Source organism: Camelina sativa, chromosome 10 (assembly GCF_030686135.1).
Source record: "Camelina sativa cultivar CO46 ecotype springtype chromosome 10, ASM3068613v1".
NCBI classification, from domain to species: Eukaryota; Viridiplantae; Streptophyta; class Magnoliopsida; order Brassicales; family Brassicaceae; genus Camelina; species Camelina sativa.
The window spans coordinates 4790145-4814989 of NC_141889.1; the positions used below are offsets into that span (position 1 = coordinate 4790145).

General features: G+C 33.5%; 4 protein-coding genes across 6 annotated transcripts; 3 read left to right on the forward strand and 1 right to left on the reverse strand.

Moving 5' to 3' along the window:
- Positions 1-204: 204 nt before the first annotated feature.
- On the reverse strand, positions 205-3785 carry LOC104720065 (transcription factor bHLH27-like). Its single transcript, XM_087468293.1, has 5 exons — positions 3588-3785; positions 3328-3493; positions 2630-2893; positions 2340-2510; positions 205-438 (listed from the first exon to the last, which is right to left on the reverse strand). Exons 1-5 carry the CDS (start codon positions 3665-3667, stop codon positions 349-351), a joined length of 771 nt encoding a protein of 256 aa, XP_087324419.1. The 5' UTR covers positions 3668-3785; the 3' UTR covers positions 205-348.
- An 8245-nt stretch (positions 3786-12030) lies between these two features.
- On the forward strand, positions 12031-15776 carry LOC104720066 (protein SMAX1-LIKE 4-like). 2 transcript variants are annotated; one of them, XM_087468934.1, is made up of 3 exons: positions 12031-13615; positions 13768-13990; positions 14092-15776. In XM_087468934.1, exons 1-3 carry the CDS (start codon positions 12291-12293, stop codon positions 15637-15639), a joined length of 3096 nt encoding a protein of 1031 aa, XP_087325060.1. In that variant the 5' UTR covers positions 12031-12290; the 3' UTR covers positions 15640-15776. The 2 variants fall into 2 exon arrangements, with proteins under 2 accessions (XP_087325060.1, XP_087325061.1); XM_087468935.1 differs by having other exon boundaries at positions 12050-13615; positions 14098-15776.
- A 2679-nt stretch (positions 15777-18455) lies between these two features.
- LOC104717206 (origin of replication complex subunit 5) lies at positions 18456-21390 on the forward strand. 2 transcript variants are annotated; one of them, XM_010434746.3, is made up of 5 exons: positions 18456-18759; positions 19208-20036; positions 20126-20539; positions 20723-21044; positions 21152-21390. In XM_010434746.3, exons 2-5 carry the CDS (start codon positions 19219-19221, stop codon positions 21200-21202), a joined length of 1605 nt encoding a protein of 534 aa, XP_010433048.1. In that variant the 5' UTR covers positions 18456-18759; positions 19208-19218; the 3' UTR covers positions 21203-21390. The 2 variants fall into 2 exon arrangements, 1 of the variants encoding a protein (XP_010433048.1); XR_015568352.1 differs by having other exon boundaries at positions 18478-18759; positions 20646-21044.
- Positions 21391-22001: 611 nt separating this feature from the next.
- Positions 22002-22697, forward strand: LOC104717207 (uncharacterized). The gene has a single exon (XM_010434747.2). It carries the CDS (start codon positions 22225-22227, stop codon positions 22426-22428), a length of 204 nt encoding a protein of 67 aa, XP_010433049.1. The 5' UTR covers positions 22002-22224; the 3' UTR covers positions 22429-22697.
- Positions 22698-24845: the final 2148 nt, after the last annotated feature.

Here is a 24845-nt window from a genome sequence, read left to right on the forward strand (position 1 = left end):
AATGGCATATCTAGCTTTATTTTACAACTTACAATATGCATTTGGTTTCTGTTAATCAATCAAAGACAATAACATCCACAAAATCTTATAAAAAAGTCCTTATTTGCTTTTTAGCCTTTTCCTTTATGTGCTTTTGAATCCAACTGCTCGGGTTGGATTGTCATCTTAATTTAAATGGGATTTTTTCAGATGTAGATTTTTGAGTTTTCATAATAAAGGATTGCATATAATATTTAAATTTAATATAATACCAGACGTTTTGTAGCTCAGAAAATAAATCAACCCTTACAACAATGTAACTCTTCACATATATTGCATGAAACGAATAGAGTAAAAAATAAAAGTAATTTAGAAGTTGATAAGATAATTTGGATCATTATAAGCTGCGATTGCCATTTGTATCTTGGCCTCTACTGCACTGCTTTCTTCTTCATCCGCCTGCAAATTCAGTGATTTACCATAATTAAATACAAAGTTATTCCTACATGATTATATATCTAACTCACATATGTGAGTTTAATTGGACCAAAAAATGGTTAAAGAAAAACTAGAACTGATAAATTTGTTTATATATGACAAAGCATGCATAAGTAATATAACTAATTCCTGTGGAAATTAGATTGGAGGGTAAAGTCATTACTTTTGTATAATAAGACAGATAAAGACAGGTTTGAAAATGAAATGATCGACTTTGTGTATATATTTTGTTAAAATGATTGGAGTAAGGTTTCACCAACTCTCCATGACTCCACCACTGGTCTGTTTACCTTACGGTATCTTTAGCGTCTGATTATATTATTTTGTGTTTAAGGAAATGTTATAAAGGTGGGCTGTAATAAACGATATACTATTACTATATTCTTTTGTTAGACAAGAAACATCCATATACGTACAGTATGTTGTAGTTGAACTTTTCCAACCTACACGGCATGCATATATATACTCTTTAAGTAAAACAAAATAGATTGTTAGATCACGAAGCTAAGCATTCGGTGATTAGATTTTCCGAACCAAATTCCCCTAGTATTTGAATGATAAGAAAGTACATAGAGAGATCTTATAAAACTAGAACATAAATACTAACTCTTTAACGAATTCTAATGTGATAAAGGGTTTATTAGGGACTACTATGAAGACCGTCTATGTATATTATGTACCAAAATTATTAGCATAACAATAGTAAAGGCCGGGTAAACGTTCAATCATCTCACTGAAATAAAATTTGCTAATTAAATTAGTTTAGCCGGCATATACTATTGTTAAAGAATTGATGTAATATCAGGTATAATGTTGGTGTGGGGAAAAGTCACGTGCTAAAAACGAGTGAATGAGAAAGAGACAAACGTTGAATGGAAGCGCGTGAGGTTATATAATTAGCCACGTTTCTGTTGTGCTGCTTGCTGTATGTTTAGACGACGCTTTATGCGACACCGATGCACTTAAGATTTAAAGATTTCACAACGCAAATGTAGTAATTAAAATCAGTCTATTGTTTTATGGAGTATGACATTTAACTTTTTAAGAGAATCTAACTCCCATCGAACAAACAAAGTCAAGGTGAAATTCAAAAAAAAAAATTGTGATGGGCTCGAGGCCACCTCAATAATTGGAGCTTTTAATTGATTTGATTAGGATAATACTATTATATAAAAAGACAAATTATACTTAAGGTGTAATGTGAATTAAGGTCCACTAAATGGAGACAAGTGGGAGCAAAGTAGTAATTAACTGGGTCCATCTAAAGGTTTTCCCTTTTGAATTTGATAAAATAGTTTGAAACTTTAAATTACATTTTGGTACTATTGTATGATGAATAAGGGTAACCTATTTTCTTTAACCGAAAATCCAAAAAAAAGAAGAACAATCCACTTTACTAAAAGCATTTAGCCATATGCTTTTTATTCATATTGTTAATTTATGTACACCTATAAGAGATTTGTCTACGTGCCGTCAGGCGACCAATTTTCTCCAAAATCACCAAAGAAAAAGAATATAATTAAATCAGATTATAAATAAAAGTCTGAATAGTTGCGACAGAATAAATAGACAAATATTTTTAGTTGGTGTGTTATATAGTCCGACAAGTGCCTCAAACTACTAATCTTATACTAGCTTATTATAATTAACATATCGATCTGAAATTGTTTATTAAACAAAATCCTCTAAACTATGTTAGCATATCTTTTCAATATCATTTTATAATTTGGCTCGATCAGTCCAAAATGAGTTTTAACCAAATGCACTTAGAATCTTGTAGTTTGTACTAGTATATATGGCATTACCAAATAAGATTTAATTTAACTGTAAAATAAAAATATGAGAAAGAGCGAGAGTGTGACCTGGAGGAAGAGAGTAGTCGAGAGACGAGAGGAGAAGGAAGATAAGTTAGTAGTGAGAATGTTGAGATTTAAAGACTCCAACACTTTACAAAGCTGCAACATTGTCTCTCTTTTCTTGCTACATGTTATGCATACCACTACTGTCTTTTCTCCCATCCATGTCACCTTCAGCTGTTTTCATTTTTTATAAATAAACATTTGGAATATGGAATAATTAACTTCACCCCCCCCCCCCAAAGAAATGTATTTTGAAATGTACAAAAAAAAAAAAAATGCATTATACTACTTACCTCAAGAACTTCGATCGGGGAGTATTGTACTCTAGTGCTGTAATCGGTTTGCTTGAACTTCTTTGATCTCATGACATTTCTGTCCGGGAAATTTTGCAGCTGAATTTCAGAAATATTATTGACGCAATCATAATCTTTCATGGGATTTTCTAGTAGTACTGATCGTGATTCAAGCTCTCTGATCTCTGCTTCAAGCTTCTTCTCTTGTTCAATAAGTTCTTGCATATAATCGATTGAATCTTTGATGACAGATGCCTTGTCCAACTAAAAGAATATAATACATAAACATGAATATATTTTAATTAAATCCAAATCTAATCAAATCATCTTCACACGTACATAATGATACGCTATTAGGCTAATCAGGGGACCAAAATACATTTTTAAGTATTATGGTTTGACATGGATTTTAGAGTATCAAAAATTTGGTTTGCCTATTTATTTAATGTTGGTTGGATTTTGTTTAACCAGATTGTATAGTTTTATATCCTTTCAAAAGAAGGAAGAGAAACAAAGTTTTATTCGATAATTTCATTTTTGTTGACCAAAACTTTTTTTTTTGCTGGTGACGAAACTTTTTATTTTATTAAATTATTTAGACTAAAAAAATAAAATAAAAGAGACAGACCTTGCATTTTCGGACACACAAAAACGATTAAATTAATAAAAGAAAGCGCATTAAATGGAATGAATCAGACCTTGGTAATATTGGGGACGACTGATCGGAGAGCAAAGAGTCTCTGATTAAGCTTTTGCCTTCTGTTCCTCTCAGAGACAACGTTCTTAGAAGAAGCCGGCGACGTTGCTGCTCCGTCCGGAGAACTAGACTCGCCGGAACCTGAAAACGCTTCCTCCATTGGCCAACTAAATTTATACAATTATCATTACATTAGCTACCAACTAAGAAACAAATTAAGAAGAAAATAAAATAAAAAAGTTTACAAGATTCTGGAAGTACCTGTCAAATTCGAGTTCTTGATTCTGGAAGAACATTGTGGTTTCCCAGTAATTCTTGTACTCTTGTTCCAGATCTTCCATTTTCGGACACAATAAAAACGATTCTTTCTTGAAATGGAAGGTTTTGTTTTTTTTTGCTTCTTGTATGTTCTTTCTTTCTTTTTTTGTATTGTGTCTTTCTATTTAGTGTACTATCATCAAAACAAGAGTGGGCCGATGGATCATTTTATAGACAAAAAAAAGAGTCTGACAGAGAGTCTTTAGGCACGTGGGATTTTGTAAGATCTTAATCTCCTGATCCAATCTTGACCGTTCAATCAAAATCTGATTTCTTTTGTCCAATTATAAGAAGTATAAACTATCGTATCTTTTCTCTTTCTTCACTCATAATATGCATTACTTAGTCGTCATATATTCATTCTTCATCTAATTACCAAAAAAAAAAATTCGTTCTTCATCTGGGTATACTACTGAATTTAGGGTGTTTACGGTTCCGATTTCGTATTTTTGTTAGGTTAGAGTAGAGTGTATCATAGATATTTTACCTATTTATTTTCTAATTTGTATCCGGATTCGAACGTTAGAAAATGATGTGTCTTAAAAAAAGAGATACAGTATGTAATTTCAGAATTCAAATATTAAAACATAGGTATCATGGTTATGTGTATGCGTACGTAATGATTATGGCCAATAATGGTGATGATTAGGTTGATTGTCAACTTTTTTCGCTAAATTTTATTGAAAATAACCCAATAGAACCCAATAGATTCTTTAATGTCCCCTGAATTGAATGGAGCAGATCTATGTTAAAGTCAATTATCTCTGTTCTTGGGGATGGTTTCTTGTGATTTGTGAGTGTCTATATATTTATCAAAATTCCATCCTCCGTATAAAATGCTATGAAATAACTTACTTGCATAAGGTGCTTTTAACAAATTAAGCTATAACCATGGACTTATTATTCAACCAATAGACGTAAAATGTGACCCATAAAATCAAAATAATGTGGGCACAAATACGTACATGTCCCCACTCAACTAAATCCTATTGATTTGACGTCCAACAACAAAAACGTTTAACCCGTTTATCATTTGAGCTGACTCGTCCTACTGATTTTGGGTTATTATTATTATTATTATTATTATTATTATTATTATTATTATTATTATTATTATTATTATTATTATTATTATTATTTTTGTTAATCCATGTATCCCAACGCTCCCAGTAGAGATTCACGTGTTACCTATCGGATACCCGACATAGCAAGGTTCCACGTGTTAGCTATCGGATCGCTTGGACTAGCCACGTGGCGGCCAAATAGCATTCCATGTGTCGGCTCCTAGGATGCTGCAGCCCATATGTGAATTTCGCAGTGGTCAGAGCTCGAACTTATGATGGCGGGTACCTCAGCTGAGGGTCTTTTACCACCAGAGCTAGAGGCTCCGGTTGTTATTATTATTTTTAAAAAATTAAAGTAGTTTCAGTGTGAATATAACTCTATACATTTTGTTAAACACAAATTCGAGTCGTACGTAGTACTGTAGTCTTTGAAACGCAGTGGACGGAAGATAGTATAAAATGTATATATAGTCATTTTATCGGCTCTGCTCCATATATCGTGATTATATATATTCGGGACTTCATTATATATATATGGACTACTAGAGAGATCGGAAAAACTGAATGTTAGAAACAAATTGGAGACAAACTGCCGAATCTTGCAACTCATGATGAGATCATATGTGACTCAATTACAATCACACTCTTGATAAAGTTGTGTGGGGGAAGAGTTGTATTTAAATGTATGCTGGACAGAACAGTGTTTATATACATTATTAAAGTCGTTGGTTGCATGGGTGGCCCAACATGATCCTGGTGATCAAAGATAATTATAAAATATTCGTTGGCTGAAAAAGAAAAAATATTAACATACTTATGTGTTACCACGTGTATGGAAGAGATTATATATGACATGACTTTATATGGTTTTGGACCAATATATGGTTAAGAATTCACACACTTAATGTGCATTAAATTTAGTTTTTATTTATTTAGATGTTGGATAATATAATATATTAGGCTGAAAGCTATTATCTGTGGAAGATTCAAAAATCTGGATGACTCACCTTGCAAAATATATGAGATTGATGATATTAGGTTGAAATGACAACTAAACATTCCCAATATTGTCGGATTCTTACTATATTTTGGTTTATAAATTGAACAATGAACATATAGATTCCACTTCTAGCTAACTTCATTCGTTTCTTATATAATATAGTAAGTGATTTCTAGAAGAAAACGTCTACTTGGAGGTTGGAGGTAGAAATAGAATTACGTATCTCTCTATTTTCATATCAAGTCTACAAGAAGCACATCGGGCTTAAGTAGGCACGTATTGGCCCAGAAAATAATGCATTATGGTTTAGCCCGTTTGAATCCGTAGTTAGTGTTGAGTGTTTGAACTGTGTCTAAGAAAATATTGTGCTGGTATTGGCCCACGACCTAGAAAATAATATCAAAAGGTCATTCATGTACAGCGTACTACATGATCAAATGTTAAATCACTTGGAGCTCTTATGATATATATGATATAATACAGTTATATATTGATATAGTTGGTGGCTTTCGTAGTTTTAAAGTCACCAGTGACATGGAGAGGAACGGCTTATACTGTATATGGCTATAACCATGATGTTCATCATATATAAGCCATAACGTATATTCTATGTCAGGCTTTGCAAGAGTGGAAACATTTAAAACACAAAGGATAAGATGTAAGTTTGCTAGAAATTTTTGGGTGGACTCAACTACCAACATTGTTTCATGTTTATATATTTCATGATATATCATAAAAAGTGAATTTATTTGACTACTTGAGTCACTATTGGAGAAGTCTATTAGAACGACGATAATTAAAGCATAAGCTAAGATCGAATATAAGTACTTACTTCCTTTTTTTATATCAGTCGATTACTCTTATAAATTTATTAACTTGCATTATTTAGATTTTCGCTGACGAAATCAATTCTTTTTGCAATCCGGTGACTAGTGAAGATTATGAAAAATGAGTATGAAACTTAGCTTAACTGTATTACCATTTCTGTAATATCTCTTAAGTTTCTTCATTTTAACTTAGCTTAGAGTTATAAAACTTCTATTCTAGCCTCTTCATTAGTTTCCACATAAAAACTCAGAGAATCAATATCTTATATAGTAATTATACTATTCATTTGGACAACAAGAATAGAACTGAAGAACACCATCATCATAATAAAACATGTAACTTCTAATTCTATAGCAAATCAAGTTTACTAATAATAATACCTTTTTAACAAAAGGGAAAAAAATCATACATATACCTAGAAATTTTGGACTAAAGTAAGTAAGTACTAACTATGATATTTTTTTCTAGTCGACAAATGAAAAAAAAAACATTAAAAACACCTATAAACGTATTGAATTATTTATTTGTCTTGTGATGGAAGTAAAGAAACATTCGTTCAACTGTACCCAACAAAAGACAAATACAAAAGTGAATGACAATAAAATGTGTTAAAAAGAAAGAGCTTAATTATTCCTCTTTGACCGATCCTCTCCAATGATTTGTTCCATTTCTCGTTTACGCTTTCAATTCTCCTCTTTAATAAAGAAATTTGATATTAAATATCAGGCAGTTAACGGAGTACCAATAAAGAAATTTTTGCCACATTGCTATATTTGTGGACACATCATATTTTTTGTTTAATCTTGACATCTTGTTAACAAACTTCGACTAGCAATACAATTTACGATTGACTAAATATTGTACATGTTAACTAACGTCTTAGCAAGTGTAGTTTTTTTCACTGTATAAGCATTCCTTCTGCAACATTCAGTTATCTCAAGTTTCTAATTAAGATTGAGACATAAATTTACATACATGATACATATATATATTGCGAAGTTGATCACTAATAAATATAGAAACTAAAGTTAATGTTCCCAAAGATCGAAAACAAAAGTAAAGATATATATATGATCTTTAGTTTTGGATACGACGCTAGAGATGATCAAAAGAATCATATGAAACCAAAGTTTCATCTTTTTTAAGTTTAAAAATACTGAAAACTATCCATAAAAGATGTAAAAGGTTAAAAATGCTTTTTTGACTGCAATAGTTGAACATTTGTACTACATATCGTAATATCGTATAGCCACTTTAATCTTCCCCTTTCTGTGAAAAGAATCATAATTATTATATACATATACAATGAAATATTCTCCTATAGAGTTGTAAGTTCAAATTATTTACATGTCTTCACTAATGAAGAGAGAAATACATAACTGTGGATACCAAAAATACTTCACTTTATTAGATCCTAAGGGGTAAACAAAGCGTAATAATCATAATTAGAACCATTTAATTACTGAGTCGATTTAAATCTGCTAACGTACACTGTTTGTGTGTGGGCTTTGACTATGCCCTTAATAATTTATTTTAAGCCCAAGTAATTTATGAATATTACCATTTCTCGTGTATTTATAATAATATATCCAAACTAGCTAGCTAATTATCTTTATCCGTTGCAATAGCCCTAAAGTTATGAAAATATAATGATGAGACTAATTTGATTTTTGAACTTTTCTTTATTCGACTTTAAATCTGATTTCTTTAATCTAACCCGGAGGTTATGATTTATGAACAAAAAAAAAAGATAATCGATCTGATAAAAGTAACCCTCAGCTGTACCCTTTATACCATTGGAAGATTTACTTTCTTTTGAAAAACAAAAATCTTTAAAATTCACATAAAAAGAAGATTTATAAAGGAGAAAAAAAGAAAAACAATAAAGAGAAATATTCTTGTTGGGATCAGAGAACTAAGAGATCGGAGAAAGAATGTGGCAGCAATGATCAGTTTATACGTCATCGTTTTATGCATGCAGTATATAGTCATACAAAATGAAGCAAAACGAGAAAGTGAAAGTACTTACTAGCTTATTACAGACATATTATAGTATTATACATCTTTTGTAATCTCTCTTTTGTTTTACATTTTTTATAAAACCTTTTCTTTTTGCTTTTATTTGTTTTTCTTCTTCTTCTTCTTGAGCTGTAACTTTAATCACATTCTCTTAGATTTCAGGGGCAAAAGCTCTTCACACCTTCCTTCTTTATTCTTTTATTTGCTTTGGGAGTTTTTTTTTTTTTTTTGGTCCTTTCTTTTGTCCCCGACTTGTCTCTCTAATATCATTTTCTTGCATAGATTTGAAATCGGTTATTAAAAAAAATAATCATGTTTTGGAACTCAACCTGAAATCTAACTTTAAAAATGTATTACTAATTAGTTTAACCATTTTAATTATATAAAAAATGTTACTGCACTGATATATTTAAGATGTAATCATAAAATTTTAGATCTTTCGTTTTATAATTTTTCTAGGCACCAAATGTCATATCTCCACCGTAAGAAACCTGTTGGTTTCAGCCTTCAACATAAAAAAGTGCTTCAACCAAAATTAGCAACCAACATAAAATTCATCGATTGTACACATTCTGACGTACTATTAATCTAAATGTTTACTATGAAAGATCATTATTACCGTTCTAAAGAACATCTATTTCAATTACGATAAAATATGAATGAGTATATTTGCCTAGTAACAACAACGAACATGCATCTCGACAATGTCAGGATACTTCACTTCATCGGTCTAATCCACTTTTAACTCATACTACGTCTTAGTTGATTCATAAATATGTATAAGACTCGATCACATGGGTGTCTTAGTTGATTCATAAATATTTATAAAACTCGATCGCATGGTAACAAATTAAAAGGATGTCCTCTAATAAGAGGGCGTATTACGTACATCTGTAAAAAAAAACACTAAGAAAAAGCAACTGTTTGTATAATTAGTATTGTGTACTGAACATTTGAAATACTTTAATTAAACATGATTAGATGATTTGGTACGTGAGGTACAGCCTTTGCATGGGAGACGGAGCAGACATAATGATTATGAGATACGTATACATGTTGTGTAAAAATAATTGATCACTGATAAAAAAAAAAAGAAAAAAGAAAGGTGGCAATAATTCGAGTACCATGAATGATCAAAAGTCTTTGGTAACTTAACTGCGTCACACAATAAAGCTTGAAATTCTACATAACATGCAATGTTTTTTTTCTCATCCTGACAACATTGCAATGGCGCGCCAGTGAGGACCACCAATCTTTTCTATTAGCATTAGATATTGGATTATTGTATGGCTTGGATAATAGAAGAATATATATACTATATATATGTGTGTGTATTGCAAATTCAAAAGTAGATGAATTATTAAGCCGAAGTAGTTTCGTATCAAATCTACAAAGGGAATGCATGCAAATGTGCAATTGAATAATACTACTTAGGGTTCCAAAATGTTACGGTATTTATTGGTAATCCATAATGGCACAATGATTCTGCAATTATATATAGGTTTTTAATCACATATTTTAATCACACATTCATACAGAATCGCAATAAACACTCAATCATTCTCCGACGTCGTGAATAAATTAAAAAGTTATATAGAAGTACTACAAGTCGCAGTTCCGATAAAATCGTGAAATTTGTCATTTCAACAAAATGTTTAGGTAACTAAGTACATCTATAAGTTTATTTGGCAAAACACACAGAATCTTAACATCTTTTAAATATAATTGGAAAAAACAAAGAAAACAAAATGAAAACCCACTCAGTTGAAAAATATAATGTTTTGAATTTTCTTTATGGTATAGTCATGTTATAAATCCCACTAAGAGTGTCCATTACACTTCTTGATTCACGAGCTATAACTTTGACCGGAAAAAACTTAAGCCAAAACTTTTATCAATTATATATTGTCGAGACTTGCCATACTCAGATGTTCTAACCAGATAAAACCTAACAGGGTTAACTGAATTATGGAAGATTCCATTATGGATCGATATATCTATAAGGAGAGAGAGAGAGAGAGAGACAGATAGATAGATAGATAGATAGATAGATAGATAGATAGATAGATAGATAGATAGATAGATAGAGAGTGGTGCTTTGAAAATTGAAAGATAGGAGACAGATTGTTGCTTTTTTGGAAGACTTGAAGAATGAAATTCTGTCTCTCTTCAAAGATCAGCCTCAAAGACAGTGATGCACGTCCCTTTTTTTATATAATTTCTATGTTTGTTATAAATATTGCAAAAAAAAAAGGTTATATATATTGCAAATTTACTTTGACGTCTCTTTATTAATAACTTTTGCTTTTCTTTGTGGTTATTCTCTTTGAGTTCTATAGTATTAGGAAGATCGAGATTTGAGAGAGACTAAGCAAAAGATTAAATATGACTCGTTCCTTTGTATGAAACTATTCCCTACATAAAAAGAAAAATTTATTATATGTATAATGTATTAACAACTATTAAGTAGCTCAAAAGAGGAAATATTAAGATTTAATGTCGATGGATATCTCATTTGGTTGAGCATTGATATTTTCTGGAAAAGTTTGATTGTTCTCTTTCTCAAGTTTAATTAGCTTTGTGATGACGACTCCTTAAATATTACCAAAATTTATTAATTTAAAATATTTAAACAGAATATGGACCAGACTCCAGAGATTCAATTGCCGGATCGTTCTCATTATGAAAAAGCACTATTTCAATGTGGTCATCACGTAATTTTCTAACACATTATAACTTGAAACAATATATTGAAACTCAATATTGGTTTAGGCCATGAATGATCCCAAACGTACATGTTGTATAGTGATATATATGTCACCAACGTAACTCCTTCAAGAATGCAGATAGATGTGGATATTGTTGAAGTTTATCTTTCCGTATAATGCTGTGTTTCTTCTGTATGTACTTTAATTTTAAACCGGCTTCATGCCTAAGTTTTGGGAAAGTAAAAACAAATACAAGAAAACAATCAAGTGAGAAAGTTCTAGTCTCTTCTAGATAAGTACTACGATGTTAATAAAAAAATATATCAACTGTTTCATGGCAAAGCCAAAATAATTATATTTTGATAAACGGAAGCAAAGAAAACTTTTAGAGTGCCCTAAATTATATCATACAGTTATTTCAATGTCTATGGTATAATTGTATAAATTAAAAAGTGTAACGAAACATTAAAAATTGAACCGGGCCTCAGCTATTATTAAGCCGGCCTTCCTCAATATATCATATGTATATATATGAGTATAAAGATGAAATATAATATAGTTCGACACACATTTTAACTTGATGAACCTGTGGAGGGAAAACGAAGCTTGAAGGAAGTGGGAAATTCAAAAAAGCTTCAGAAAGCTGCCTTACTATTCAAAAGTCGAAAGCAAAAGGAGAATATTATTTATTATATATAAAACAACAAACCATTAAAAAAAAATAATGATTTTTAATTTATACTAAAAGTATAAACAACATCGAAAGTATGAAACCAACCCAACAATATAAATTCATAACTTGCTCTGTCGTCCTCATCTCTTCCATACTTCTCTCAGACTCAACATATCTTTATTATCAACTAAGTTTGCTTCCTCTGTTACTTTTTCTTCCTTTTGAGTTTCAGAAACTTCAAATTCTTAACCTTTTGTTACGTATTGGGTAGAGAGAAAATTAAAATTCCAATTTCTTAGGAAAGAGAGATAGATTCTTCAGAGGGGCTTAGGGTTCAAGGTGGGTGGTTTTGTGATGCGTACAGGGGCTTATACCGTGCACCAGACACTAACACCAGAGGCTGCTTCAGTTTTGAAGCAATCTCTAACCTTAGCAAGAAGGAGAGGTCATTCTCAGGTCACTCCTCTTCACGTCGCTTCAACACTTTTAACTTCGTCAAGATCCAATCTTTTCCGAAGGGCATGTCTCAAGTCTAATCCTTTCACAGCCCTCGGTCGCCAAATAGCTCACCCTTCTCTCCATTGTCGAGCACTCGAGCTCTGTTTCAATGTTGCTCTCAACAGGCTTCCCACCAACCCCAACCCTCTTTTTCAGACCCAGCCTTCACTCTCCAACGCACTCGTCGCGGCTCTGAAGAGAGCACAGGCGCATCAGCGGAGAGGGTGTGTGGAGCAGCAGCAGAGCCAGCAGAACCAGCCGTTCTTGGCGGTTAAAGTCGAGCTGGAGCAGCTCGTTGTGTCGATTCTCGACGACCCTAGTGTGAGTAGAGTGATGAGAGAAGCTGGGTTGTCTAGTGTTTCCGTGAAGAGTAACATAGAGGATGACTCCTCTGTTGTTTCCCCTGTTTTCTACGGCTCGTCTTCCTCTGTTGGTGTCTTCTCTTCCCCTTGCTCTCCTTCTTCTAGTGAAAACAATCAAGGAGGAGGGACTTTAAGCCCTAACCCTAGCAAAATCTGGCATGCGCATTTGTCCAATCATCACTCCTTTGAGCAAAACCCTTTCTTCCATTTCCCTAAAGGAAAGACCTTTAGTCCAGATCAAGCTTTTCCTGTAAGAGAAGACGCAAACCCGGTCATCGAAGTGCTTCTAGGAAAGAAGCACAACAAGAAGAGGAACACTGTCATAGTTGGAGACTCTGTGTCTCTAACAGAAGGAGTGGTTGCAAAACTCATGGGTAGAATTGAGAGAGGAGAAGTTCCAGATGACTTGAAACAAACCCATTTCATCAAGTTTCAGTTTTCACAAGTTGGCTTAAATTTCATGAAGAAGGAGGATATAGAGGGGCAAGTTAGGGAATTGAAGAGAAAAATAGAATCTTTCACATCTTGGGGTGGTAAAGGTGTCATTGTTTGTCTTGGAGATCTGGATTGGGCTGTATGGAGCGGCGGTAACGGCACATTTTCTTCGAATTACAGCGCGGCTGATCATCTAGTGGAAGAGATAGGGAGAATGGTTTATGATTATAGCAACTCAGGAGCCAAAGTTTGGCTTTTGGGGACAGCTTCTTACCAAACATACATGAGATGTCAGATGAAGCAACCTCCACTTGATGTTCAATGGGCTCTTCAAGCTGTTTCTATTCCTTCAGGAGGACTTTCACTAACCCTCCATGCTTCCAGGTTTTTCTCCTCTTCTTATAATTATTTTCAATTAATTAATCACAATTTATTTTTATTTTAAAAAGAAAGAATAAACATTAGTCACAAACTTAAGTACTCGTGATCAATACTAAGTTTCTTAATGTTTTTTTTTTCTTTTTCTTAACTTTCAGTGGTCACAGTTCTGAAATGGCTTCTCAAATGATGGAGATGAAGCCATTTAGAGTTAAGGAAGAAGAAGAAGAAGGAGCAGAAAAGGAAGAAGTTAAACTCAATTTCTGCGGAGAATGTGCTTTTAACTATGAAAAAGAAGCAAAAGCTTTTATATCAGCTCAGCATAAAATTTTACCGCCTTGGCTGCAACCTCATGGGGACAACAACAACATTAACCAGAAGGTACTAATTTTTTTTTTTTTTTTTTTGATAAATGAATGGTCTTTGTTTTGTTATCAACGTTTACACGGTTACTTAAACCGTTTTTTTTTTGTGGGGTTAAGCTGCAGGATGAATTGAGTGGACTGCGGAAGAAATGGAACCGGTTTTGTCAAACTCTTCACCACAAGAAACCCGGTATGACTGCTCAAGGCTACAGTTGGAAGGCGGAACAGAGCCGCTCTGTTTTACAAGGTTCTTTTGTGGACTCGGGTCTGAAGCAAAACTCACGTGCATCTAGTTCGGTTGCTAAATTCAGGCGACAAAACTCATGTACTATTGAGTTTAGTTTTGGAAGTAACCATCAAGAAGGTCTAAAGAGAAACGATGAATTAAGTTTGGATGGATTCAAGAGTACTAACAATGATGAAGGTGTAGAGACCAAGATCACTCTTGCACTTGGTCATTATCCATTTCCATCTGATTCAGAAAACTCGGATGAAGAAGAATCAGAGAAAGCGATCAGAATGAGCAAATTATCGGAAAAGCTTCATGAGAACATTCCATGGCAAAAGGAAGTTCTTCCTTCAATAGTTGAAGCCATGGAAGAATCAGTTAAGAGGAGTAAGAAGAGTGATACTTGGATCCTAGTTTCGGGGAACGATGTGACTGCTAAAAGAAGATTAGCTATCACAATGACAACTTCGCTCTTCGGGTCACTCGAAAATATGTTAAAGATCAATCTGAGAACATCCAAGGCAAGTGAAGCGTGTGGGGAGCTCGAGAACGCGTTAAATGAGGGGGAAAAGGTTCTTGTTTTGATAGAACGAGTTGATTTAGCCGATGCTAAATTCATGAAGCTCCTCGTAGATCGTTTTGAGGCTTGTAGGTCTGGAGATTTTGATGGTTTTCATGGAAAGAAGAGCCAACTCATCTTCCTTTTGACAAGAGAAGATGATGAATATGTAGAGAATGAACAATTTGTCATACCAATGGTGTTGAAGTGTAAGAAATCGAGTTCTGGTTTGGCTAATCACAAGAGGAAGCCAGAATCTGATGCTGCACCGACGATGATTAAGAAGAAGAAGAATCCGAGAAACGAAGAAGAGGAGGAAGAAAGCAATGTTGCTTGCGATATAAGCAACATGAAGAAAGAGTTCTCAAGACAGTTGAAGTTCGAATCCAATGCTCTTGACCTCAACTTAAGAGTTGACGCCGATGAAGAAGACGAAGAAGAAGCTAAACCGGCCACTCAAATCTCAAGCGGGTTTAAAGAACGTTTTCTAGACTCGATCCAAAACCGGTTTAATTTCACAGTTTTGTCAAACGAAGATATAACTAAGTTCTTTGTGACGAAGATCAAAGACTCGTGCGAGGAGATCCTAGGGCAACGAGAAGAGAGATTCGGGTTTACAGTCGATGCGGAGCTGATAGAGAGGTTCTACAAAGGGTGTGGGTTTTTTGCAAACGGTTTGTTTGAGGAATGGGTGAAAGAGGTTTTTCAAACGGGTTTAGTAACGGTCAAAAACGGCGGGAAAGAGGGCATAAGTGTAATTAACCTATGTTTGGGGGGTATAGATATGATTGACCAATGGGAGGAGGTATACGAGGAAGAAGATGGATTCATGGGTACTTGTCTACCCAAGAGAATCCAAGTTTCCTTTGTTGATTAGCTTCGGCTTTTTATTTCTTTTTTTTTTTTTTTTTTTTTCTATTAGAATCATACTATATATAAATCACTTGTTTTGTTATTATTATATTTTTGCTTTTCAAGAAGAGAAAAGAAGAAATTAATTATGACCCAAGAAAAGTGGAACTTGACCGCATTGTTCTTTGTGTAAACATAAGTTGCCTCGCTTCATGATAGAATGTGCTTTTTGTATTGCTTTTTTTAGGAATAGTGTTATCACCTTTTCATTCCATTATCTTTTCGTATAGATTTATTAGTTTTACATAAATTCTTATAAATCTTCGATCTAATGTACATCGTTTGGTGTATTAGATTTGAGCAACAATATTCTTTTCTTCTTTAAGATTATCTTCTTTAGTTTGATGCGAACTTTTAAATCAGAGATTAGTATAATAGTATTAGAACTATCTTTCCCCAAAACATATTTTCTTATCATATGATTGCATTAGCTTCAACTATTAATCTATGTAGTATTAAAAATTGAATGGTGTTACTTCAGTGATTACTGGCATGAATGATCGATGTTATCGATCAATATTTTAACTGGTTATTACAATGTAACTGTAAAAATTCTTCTTCTTCTTCTTTGTTTCTTTCTGTTTTTTGGTCCACAATATTTTTTTGTCACATTTAAATAATATAATGTAACAGAAAAAAAAAAGCAAGCAATTCAACTGATTAGTTTGAGTGAAAATTTACATTTGAAGTTATTTGAACGGATTAATACATAGTTGGAATAAGCTTTCATGTGAACTAAATATATCATTTGTCATTTTGTAGTGGAAAGGTCATTATGCCAAAGAGTGGCTCAAGACAGTGTTGGCCCAATATTCGTATGTCTACATATATCTAGTAATTATGACACTAAGACACCTTTGCATTTGCATGCCCATGTAATCCTCCAATACTAATTGTTAGTAGTATATATTAATGGATAATATATGCCTATAAAATCATTGTTAAGTATGTATGTGCTAGGCAAACCAATTTTCATATCAATGATTAGTATTTCAACTAATTAAAATTCGTTTTAGTTTTATAGGCCTTGTAGACCTTCCATGCGTTGCACTATAACAACTTCAGACATGAGCACTCCCTTTACATCTATCTATGTGGTAACTGGTAAGATTGTAGTGGGGCAACAATAAAAAAAGACTATGTAGTGTTGTGCCGTAAAAAAAACAGAGACTAGTGTAGACTGTGTAGTGTTGTAGTATCAGCATGTGAAGTATTTGACCTTTTTAGTGAATTCAGTGATAGATTTATGATTTATCATATATATATTTATGAGTAAAATATAGTTAAATACTGTACAAACTGTTTGATTGAGATTAATCCTGTTTAACTCTACAGAAAATATCTATGATCATCGAGAAATTAGTGTGACTAAATAGTATAAAAACGAAATAATGGCTTATATTTTTATACTAATTTACTAACCAGGTTTCGATTTTCATTAAACATGGAGGCACATATTTGTCCACTACAACCCAACCCCAACTTTTTGTGTATCTATTCTTATTGTTAATTGAAGAAACTCAAAAGTTTCATTTAAATTATTTTGACCAAAAGGTGTTATAATACTTAAGTGACAATATTGGTATCAGACGGCGGAAATGGCAACTTTCTCCCGTTTTTAAATATTTTTTACAATAACAAAATATGTGTATCCCAATTAGTGGACTCTTTTATATAATGTCATTTATTCAATGTAAAGAAGTTGAAGAAATTATAGTTTAGAAAAAAGCTCTCTATTGTCCTACGACACTACTACGAGTTATATTATAATTGAACTGTTCAAACTATATACTTTTTCCTATCTCTAAACCGAATCCCACTTTTTATTTATTATAAACGAAAATTTTATTTTATGAATGAAGTTATCAAAACCGTATTTCGTAAATCATACTCAATAAATGGAAATATATAGTCTATAATTTATATATATTCTTCGTTATTTTTGATGTGACAGTGACACCACCACATACATTGCTAATAAGATAGTTCAAGTCATTTCGAGTTCAGGTAAAAATTGAGGTATCGTTTTGCCTCTCCATTCCTTGAATGTCAGTAGTACAACCCGTCTACTTCTTCTTTTTCGGTACTTTCATCTCACGAACAGCGTGAGTATATATATATACATTAAGGAGCTATTAGTACACTTGTTCTTGTTTATTAGACCCACATTAATTTGTTCGAATACACAACACAAGATCAGAAGGTAATTGAGCTATTCAGTTCGATGTTGTTAATAGACTTATGCATTGACCAGGAAACATGTAATGAGTCTCGTTACTTACTATCAACAATTTCTCATGCTACTGTTACTTTGTTCCATGCAAGTAAAAACAAGTTTGACATATACATATGTTTACTAGGAATTTATGTTGTTATCTCAAAGGACGCAACTCAAAGAAGATACAGCGATATATGGCTCAAAGAAGTACGTATATTGTGTTGCGTTTTCATTAAAAGAAATAAAGAGGAAAGAATGTGGTTGGTAATTTATTACCAGATGAAAATTTTTTGTTGTACTGTTGACTATCTTTGCGTAAAATTTATGTTTTGCAAGTTTTGTGATTGTATGTTTGATAGTAATTATTAATTATATATATCTTGTTCTATATTCATTCTCTTGAATAAGAATTTATGTCTCCCAAATAAATAAGTTCATCCAAAGAGGTCAAACAGTGTCGTTTAGGATTGGAACTTAAGTCGCTAAACGGTGTCGTTTAAGAATGGAACTTAAATCACTAAACGGTGTCGTTTATGTCTTGTATCTTGAAATCGTTAAACGACGTCGGTTAAGGTTCTGACTAGTGACGAGGGTAATCGAACTGTGTGTGTATCTCCCATCTTGCTCTCTCTCCTTGGGGCGTTTGATTTTGCTGTGTTATATCTCTTCTGACCTAATTACGAAGCAACGGTCTCCACACTCTCTCTCTCTCTCTCTCTCTCTCTCTCTCTCTCTCTCTCTCTCTCTCTCTCGAGTTAAGAGTCTTAGGAAAAGGAAAAACTTGGAGAAATAGCTTTTTGGGTTCGGGATTTGTAGGAGGAAGTTTCTAGTTAAAATCCAACCAAAGTTCGTCCTTTTACATCGCTGGTTAGTGTCTCATTAACCGTTTATGCCCTCACTTGTTCTTATCCTCCTCTTCTGTTGCTATTCTTTGTTGTATTGAGAGAAAGGTTCCTACTTTAGGGTTTGCGATCCAGAATTGGGGATTTTATGATGTTTATTATGCTTTTGGTTTATCTTTACAGAATTGGTTGAAGTCAGATCGTTAACCATCTTTTTATGATATGCTGTGAAGTTGGTTTGGTATAGCCATATAATGTAATTGGTTGAAGTGAGATCATTATGCATTTTTGTTTGTTCCTATGCTGTGAAGTTGATTTGAAATAGCCATATAATGTATGTAGTATTGGAGCTTGAATGAGTTTTAATGCTCCATTTGTATCACATTGAGACGGTATCACTCACATTTGTGTAACTGTTCTAGTTTATCTATCACCTACCAATGTCTTGTTTCTTTCTGACATTTTGGACACAGGTTTTTAAAACATGCCGAGAGAGGAGAGTTCGAAAGCCACTCGAAGAAGCACCAGGTCTTCATCTTCTGTAACTGTTGAGAACGCAGAACCTAATGAATCCCACCAACCAACCGTTGATGATCTTACTTTTGGGGATGAATCAATCACGGTGGATGCGGTTCTATCCAACTTTCCTGGCAGACGCTCTCAGATTTTAGACCTTATTCGTCTTGTGGGTCCGTTGGATTGCCCTACTCTTCCATTAATGATCTATGGAAGTGCTTCTACTGGAAAAACCAGTGTTGTTCTTCAGGTGCTCAGGCATCTCAGTCGTCCCTTTGTTTATTCAAGCTGTCGTACATGTTACAGTCCCCGTATCTTGTTTGAGTCGATTCTGAATCAGTTGTTCCTTCATAGGAAGTGTTCTTCAAATGGGTACTCTAGTGCTAAACGATGTGACAAGCCATCTGATTTTGTCAACTTGCTTCGTGAAGCCCTTGGTAATGTGATAGAGTCTCTTGAGTCTGGTTCTGAAACTTCAAGACCAGATAAGTCGGATGGGAAACCTATGGGGAAGATGGTGTACTTAATATTTGATAATGTGGATCTTATCAGAGACTGGGATAAAGGCTCTATGATTCTGCAGTTTCTTTTCAGTTTGTATGATGTTTTGAAGATGCCTCAACTTGGTATAATACTTATCAGCGGATTGCCACCTGATGTGTATTACTCAAACATGGGATACACTGACCCTCTACCTCTTTATTTTCCTGAGTACTCTGAAGAGGATCTTCGTCAAATTTTCTTGAGGAATCAAGTTAACCGGAAATTGTACTCTGCATTCCTCGAGTAAGGCGATTGTGCAACCTTGCCTCCCAACTAGCTTTCTCTATCTTTTACTCATATTGTTTACTGATATGGTTTTTGGTGTCAAACAGTGTCGTGTTGAAACCATTCTGCAGGGTCACCAGGAGAGTTGAGGAACTGTCTACTACCTTCTCATCACTGTTCAGAAAGTATTGTGAACCACTTGATGATTTAGGAATTTCACCCAATGAAGATATGAAGAGAAGGCTGTATAGCCATCTTAAACCGCTTATTGCTCCCTGTTTAAATGAGATATTCAGGGTCTCGAGTCACCCTCATGATGGTGTCACCAGAGGCGAGAGAAGGCAGAAAGCCAGCTACGGTTCTGAAAACCGTGAAGAACTTGAAACATTGGACTTCCATATGTCTACTTCAGCAAAGTATCTTCTTATTGCGGCATTTCTCGCTTCAAGAAACCCAGCAACGCTAGACGCATCGATGTTTGACTCCACAGGGGGCATGGATAATCGTAAAAGAAAGCGGAAGTAAGTTGTCAAAAACAGTGTCATTATTTCTCTTTTGACATTAAGCTGAATAGAAAATGAATAGATTCACTGAGTTTAATAACAAGTCTAATAAAATTATGTGAAGGTAATGGTGGTGTGTGTTCCCGTGATGCATTTGAAGTTAAGAAATCTAATACTTTCTTCACAATGGTTCCTTCTCAGGGCATCTGAGAAATCGATGGAAAAAAAGGAAATGGCAGAGCAGGAAGCAGTCATGAAAGGGCCTGGAAGCTTTCCACTGGAAAGACTATTGGCGATATTCCAATGTATTGCCTCTGTGGGAGATTCATCATTTGGCGAAGAGGAAGAAGAAGAAGACGAAGATCCAACGGGTTACGACAAAGAAAATAACAACCTGATGTCTGATATTCTACTGCAAGTGTCAAGTCTTTGTGATGCACACTTTTTGATCAAAAGCGGAAGCTGCCCTTTAGAAGGTTCTATTAGGTACCGCTCTATGGTCTCTGAAGATCTGGCTCTGAAGGTAACAAACACTTTGCTTCCAATTGTTGAGTCATATAGCAGGGGGTAATACAAAAACAATGCTGATGCACCAATTTTTTTGTGTGTTTCCTCTAATATGGTTTACAGGCTGCGAGAAGTCTCAGCTTTCCACTAGCCAAGTACTTGTACAGAAGATAATGTTATCTGAAGCTTAATGGCACACTCTACAATATTGAGCTTCTTGTATTGTAGAATTTAGCAGTTAGTTTTAGTTCTCTCAGGAAACATTATCGTATTGATAAGCAATTTCCAAGTTATCAACGTGATCTGTAAATGTATGTGAATGATGTTTATTTTATTTTATTTTTATGTAACCATTTTTATTATAGTTTCTACGGCAAACTGATTTCGGAATCAAACCTGAGTTAGTTAAAATTCTGATGTTATGAGACCAGTCTTGAATCCGGTTTAGTTTCATTTCTTATGAAACCTGAGATGAGATAAACTTCTCTGTTAAGAAAGTGAAACACTGGATTAGGTTGAAAAATACAAGTTGAATAAAATTGGTTAAATAGCATTCAACTCATTCATCCACTAAATAGGAGATGAAAGAGTTGAACAAATTTCCTTTATAATCATTCAACTCATTCATCCAACTTATTTATCTCAAATGGTAAAAAATTGGCTGAATAATCATTCAACGAGTGAGTTTTGTTCCCATCTTCTTGTCTACTTGAGTTTCTTCTATTCCTAGTTTTTAGGTTTGGAATTATATGATTTATGCATCGTGAAACCTGTCACATATGTATCTATCATCATGAGATAGTTTCTACACTTAATAAACTTGGTTTGTACACCGTATAGACTTGGTTTCAAAGAGATTTTTTTCAAATTAAACAGAAAATAATATATGAATCAAAAATATCAATATAAATGTATCGTTGGAGAGTATGCCGCCACGTCATCACCCTTCCATCGTCTATAAAATCCATTGTCGTTGTATTGCTAAACCCTACACCAAGGCCTTGTGAGAAAAACACATCTTAGTACACTTGAAATAGTTTTATTTCCTTTCTTGGTAATACAAAATCCTTTTCGTTTCTTCTTCTTCTTCTCCACACTTCTAGATTTTTCTCAGCTAACGTAGCTAGAAACATTATAAAAGATAAGACACAAAGGAGCGTCTAAGATTTGAAGTAAACAAGGAAAGAAGCAAAAAAATGTGTTTGGAATTTGTGTATCATGAAGAGAAGACGGAGCTTGGTCGGCAACAAGCACCGGGGACGTGTCCATACTGTGGTGGAAAAGTATCGGCGGTGGATATAGAGACCAAGTGGTTGTTCTGTTTCTTGCCACTCTGTTTCAAGGTCAAACGCAAGTACTCTTGTTCTTCTTGCGACCGTCATCTCGTCTTGTATTATTGAACAAAACACATATACAGATACAGAGATGCGAAAAAGTGAAGAAAGAAACACACAGAGCGGGGTCATTGAAATTGTATTATCTATTTTATTTATTTGTTTTGTCCTCTCAATGTTGAGTGTTTTTTTTCTGATTTTCCCCTGAGATTTCTGATTTTGCTAAATCAAACGCCCCATCGTGGTGGTGGACATTGGTTAATTTCATTGAGTTGTTTACTTTGTTTTGTTCATTGTAAATAATTTGTTGCTTAATAAAGATATGGTTATTTTAACGTGAACGTGTTACATATATTTTTTAATGATGGGTTGAGTACCATGATTGAAGTTAATTATATTTGTGTATTAGGAAAGTTACCGCAAGATTCAACAGGAAATATATATTAGATAACTGCTGAAATATGTTCTCTATTTGAGTGATTGATAAGGGCTTTCCTGTATATGAATGATGCCAAAGTTGTGCTGTACGTCTTAGCTGGAGACTGACATGAAGTGGACAAAAAAATGTCAGTGGTCCAATTAATTACAACTTATGTATCGCTCACGTTCACTTGTTTAGAGAATATATATTTTGTGTGTCTACAAAAGGTATATAAATGAATCTTCTTACTTAATTAATTAGTCGGCTCCGTTTGCATATTCGAGTATCTTTTACTTTGATTCCATTTTAGTTTAGTTTTTTCAGAGCCATCAAAAGAAATCCTCGTTTTGAGATTATTCTAATCTCCTAAGTTCGATCTAACATAGACATAGTCCTTGTAGCAGTAGAGTTAATTTTGTTAAAGTCGAGTATATGACAGTTTTGTTGAATATTGTATGGCAAAACCAGATCGTTCTGAATCTTGAAAACCAACTTTTTCTTGTATTTTTCTTCGGTTCTATGTTTAAAACTAGGTTGGACCATTCTACACCGCACAACATCTCTTTGTAAAGAAATTGTACAAAGATGCTGATTTAGATAACATGCTTCTTTGTCGTCAGCTGGCCGTTTAATTTATCACGTTTACTTTTTTTGTCATTTTCTTGTAACAAGTAATAAAGTTCTCGTATACATATTTTAGAGTATATTGGTAATAACCATGTTGTAAAAAACGACTTATGGTGCCGTGGTGATTCACTGTGTTACGTTTAAAATGATAAGAATAAGTTTGTAGAATGCAAGCAATGTAGACAACAATACGTAAATGATATTGATGGTACTAAGATCTAAAGTCGTAAGACGACTCCCATGAATAATAGCAGCATGATAAGGATGGTTTCGATATTTTGGGACAATAGTTTGATGTCACCTATATATTAATTCTGTAAATGAATCCATCGAAGTCTATCTCTAATATATATTATACCATTTTTTCTAGTTGATACCATTGTGAATTCTTCATATTGTTTCAACTCTTATTATTTATTTTTTTGTTTTGGTTTATCATTTTAGTGGATTACTACAAATCTACATTAGTCAATACCTAACTCTATGTAAATGTTTTATCAGTTTCTATATTCACTCTTTGATACATATCCAGAACGACCGGTACATTTCAACGTCTTAATTTAATGCCCATATAGAAACTTTCTGTATTTGATCATTTAGGTAAGATCACAGATATCTTATAATATTTTTTCTAAAGAAAAACAGATTGGAATAAGTCGTACAAATTGATCAAACTAGAAAAAAAAAAATAAATAATAATAATAATAACTGGAATCGCATGTACATGATAAAAGGGACAAAGGCAAGAATAGGTGAACAGGTGTTGGACCGTCACTTGTCATCTTTTCTTTTTCATTTTTTCTGGTAGATAAGCCCAAAAACACTCTACCTCAATCTTTCCCTATCTGTTCCTTTAGATTCTAGACGTACAATTTCCACATCTTATCATATTTCATTTCCGATTAAAAACAATATCATGTCACAACAATAATACAATTTTGCCACACGGTGGTTTCTCATTATTATTAAGGGGATGTCATACATAGGTGATAGGTAAGATAATTCAGTACTAATTCCAAATCCTCGGTCTTAAATCTTAATAATACGAAAAAAGAATAAAACAAATATCTGTTTAACCATATCGATATACAATTTGGAGTTAATTATGGAAAAGGTAAAAAGATCAGTACGAACCGAGTTTCACGAGGCCTAAAAACGAAGAGAGTAATTAAGGGTTCGATGATAAAAGAAATTTTGTTGATAGGTTTGTATATATGCTCATAAGATGGAACATACTGTTAGGCTAATAAAGAGTTTTGATTTCCCAGGTTTAGTTGATTTTGTGAGAGGATATATTTTGATTAAATGTTGGACATTTGTTTAAACCATATCATCAAAATTTGATTGATTGTGTTGGGAGAAGATAAGGTTTTTGGATATCAAACCTCAAATAATTGTCGCTGGACTCTGCATGTCTGTTCTGTGCCCGAAAAGG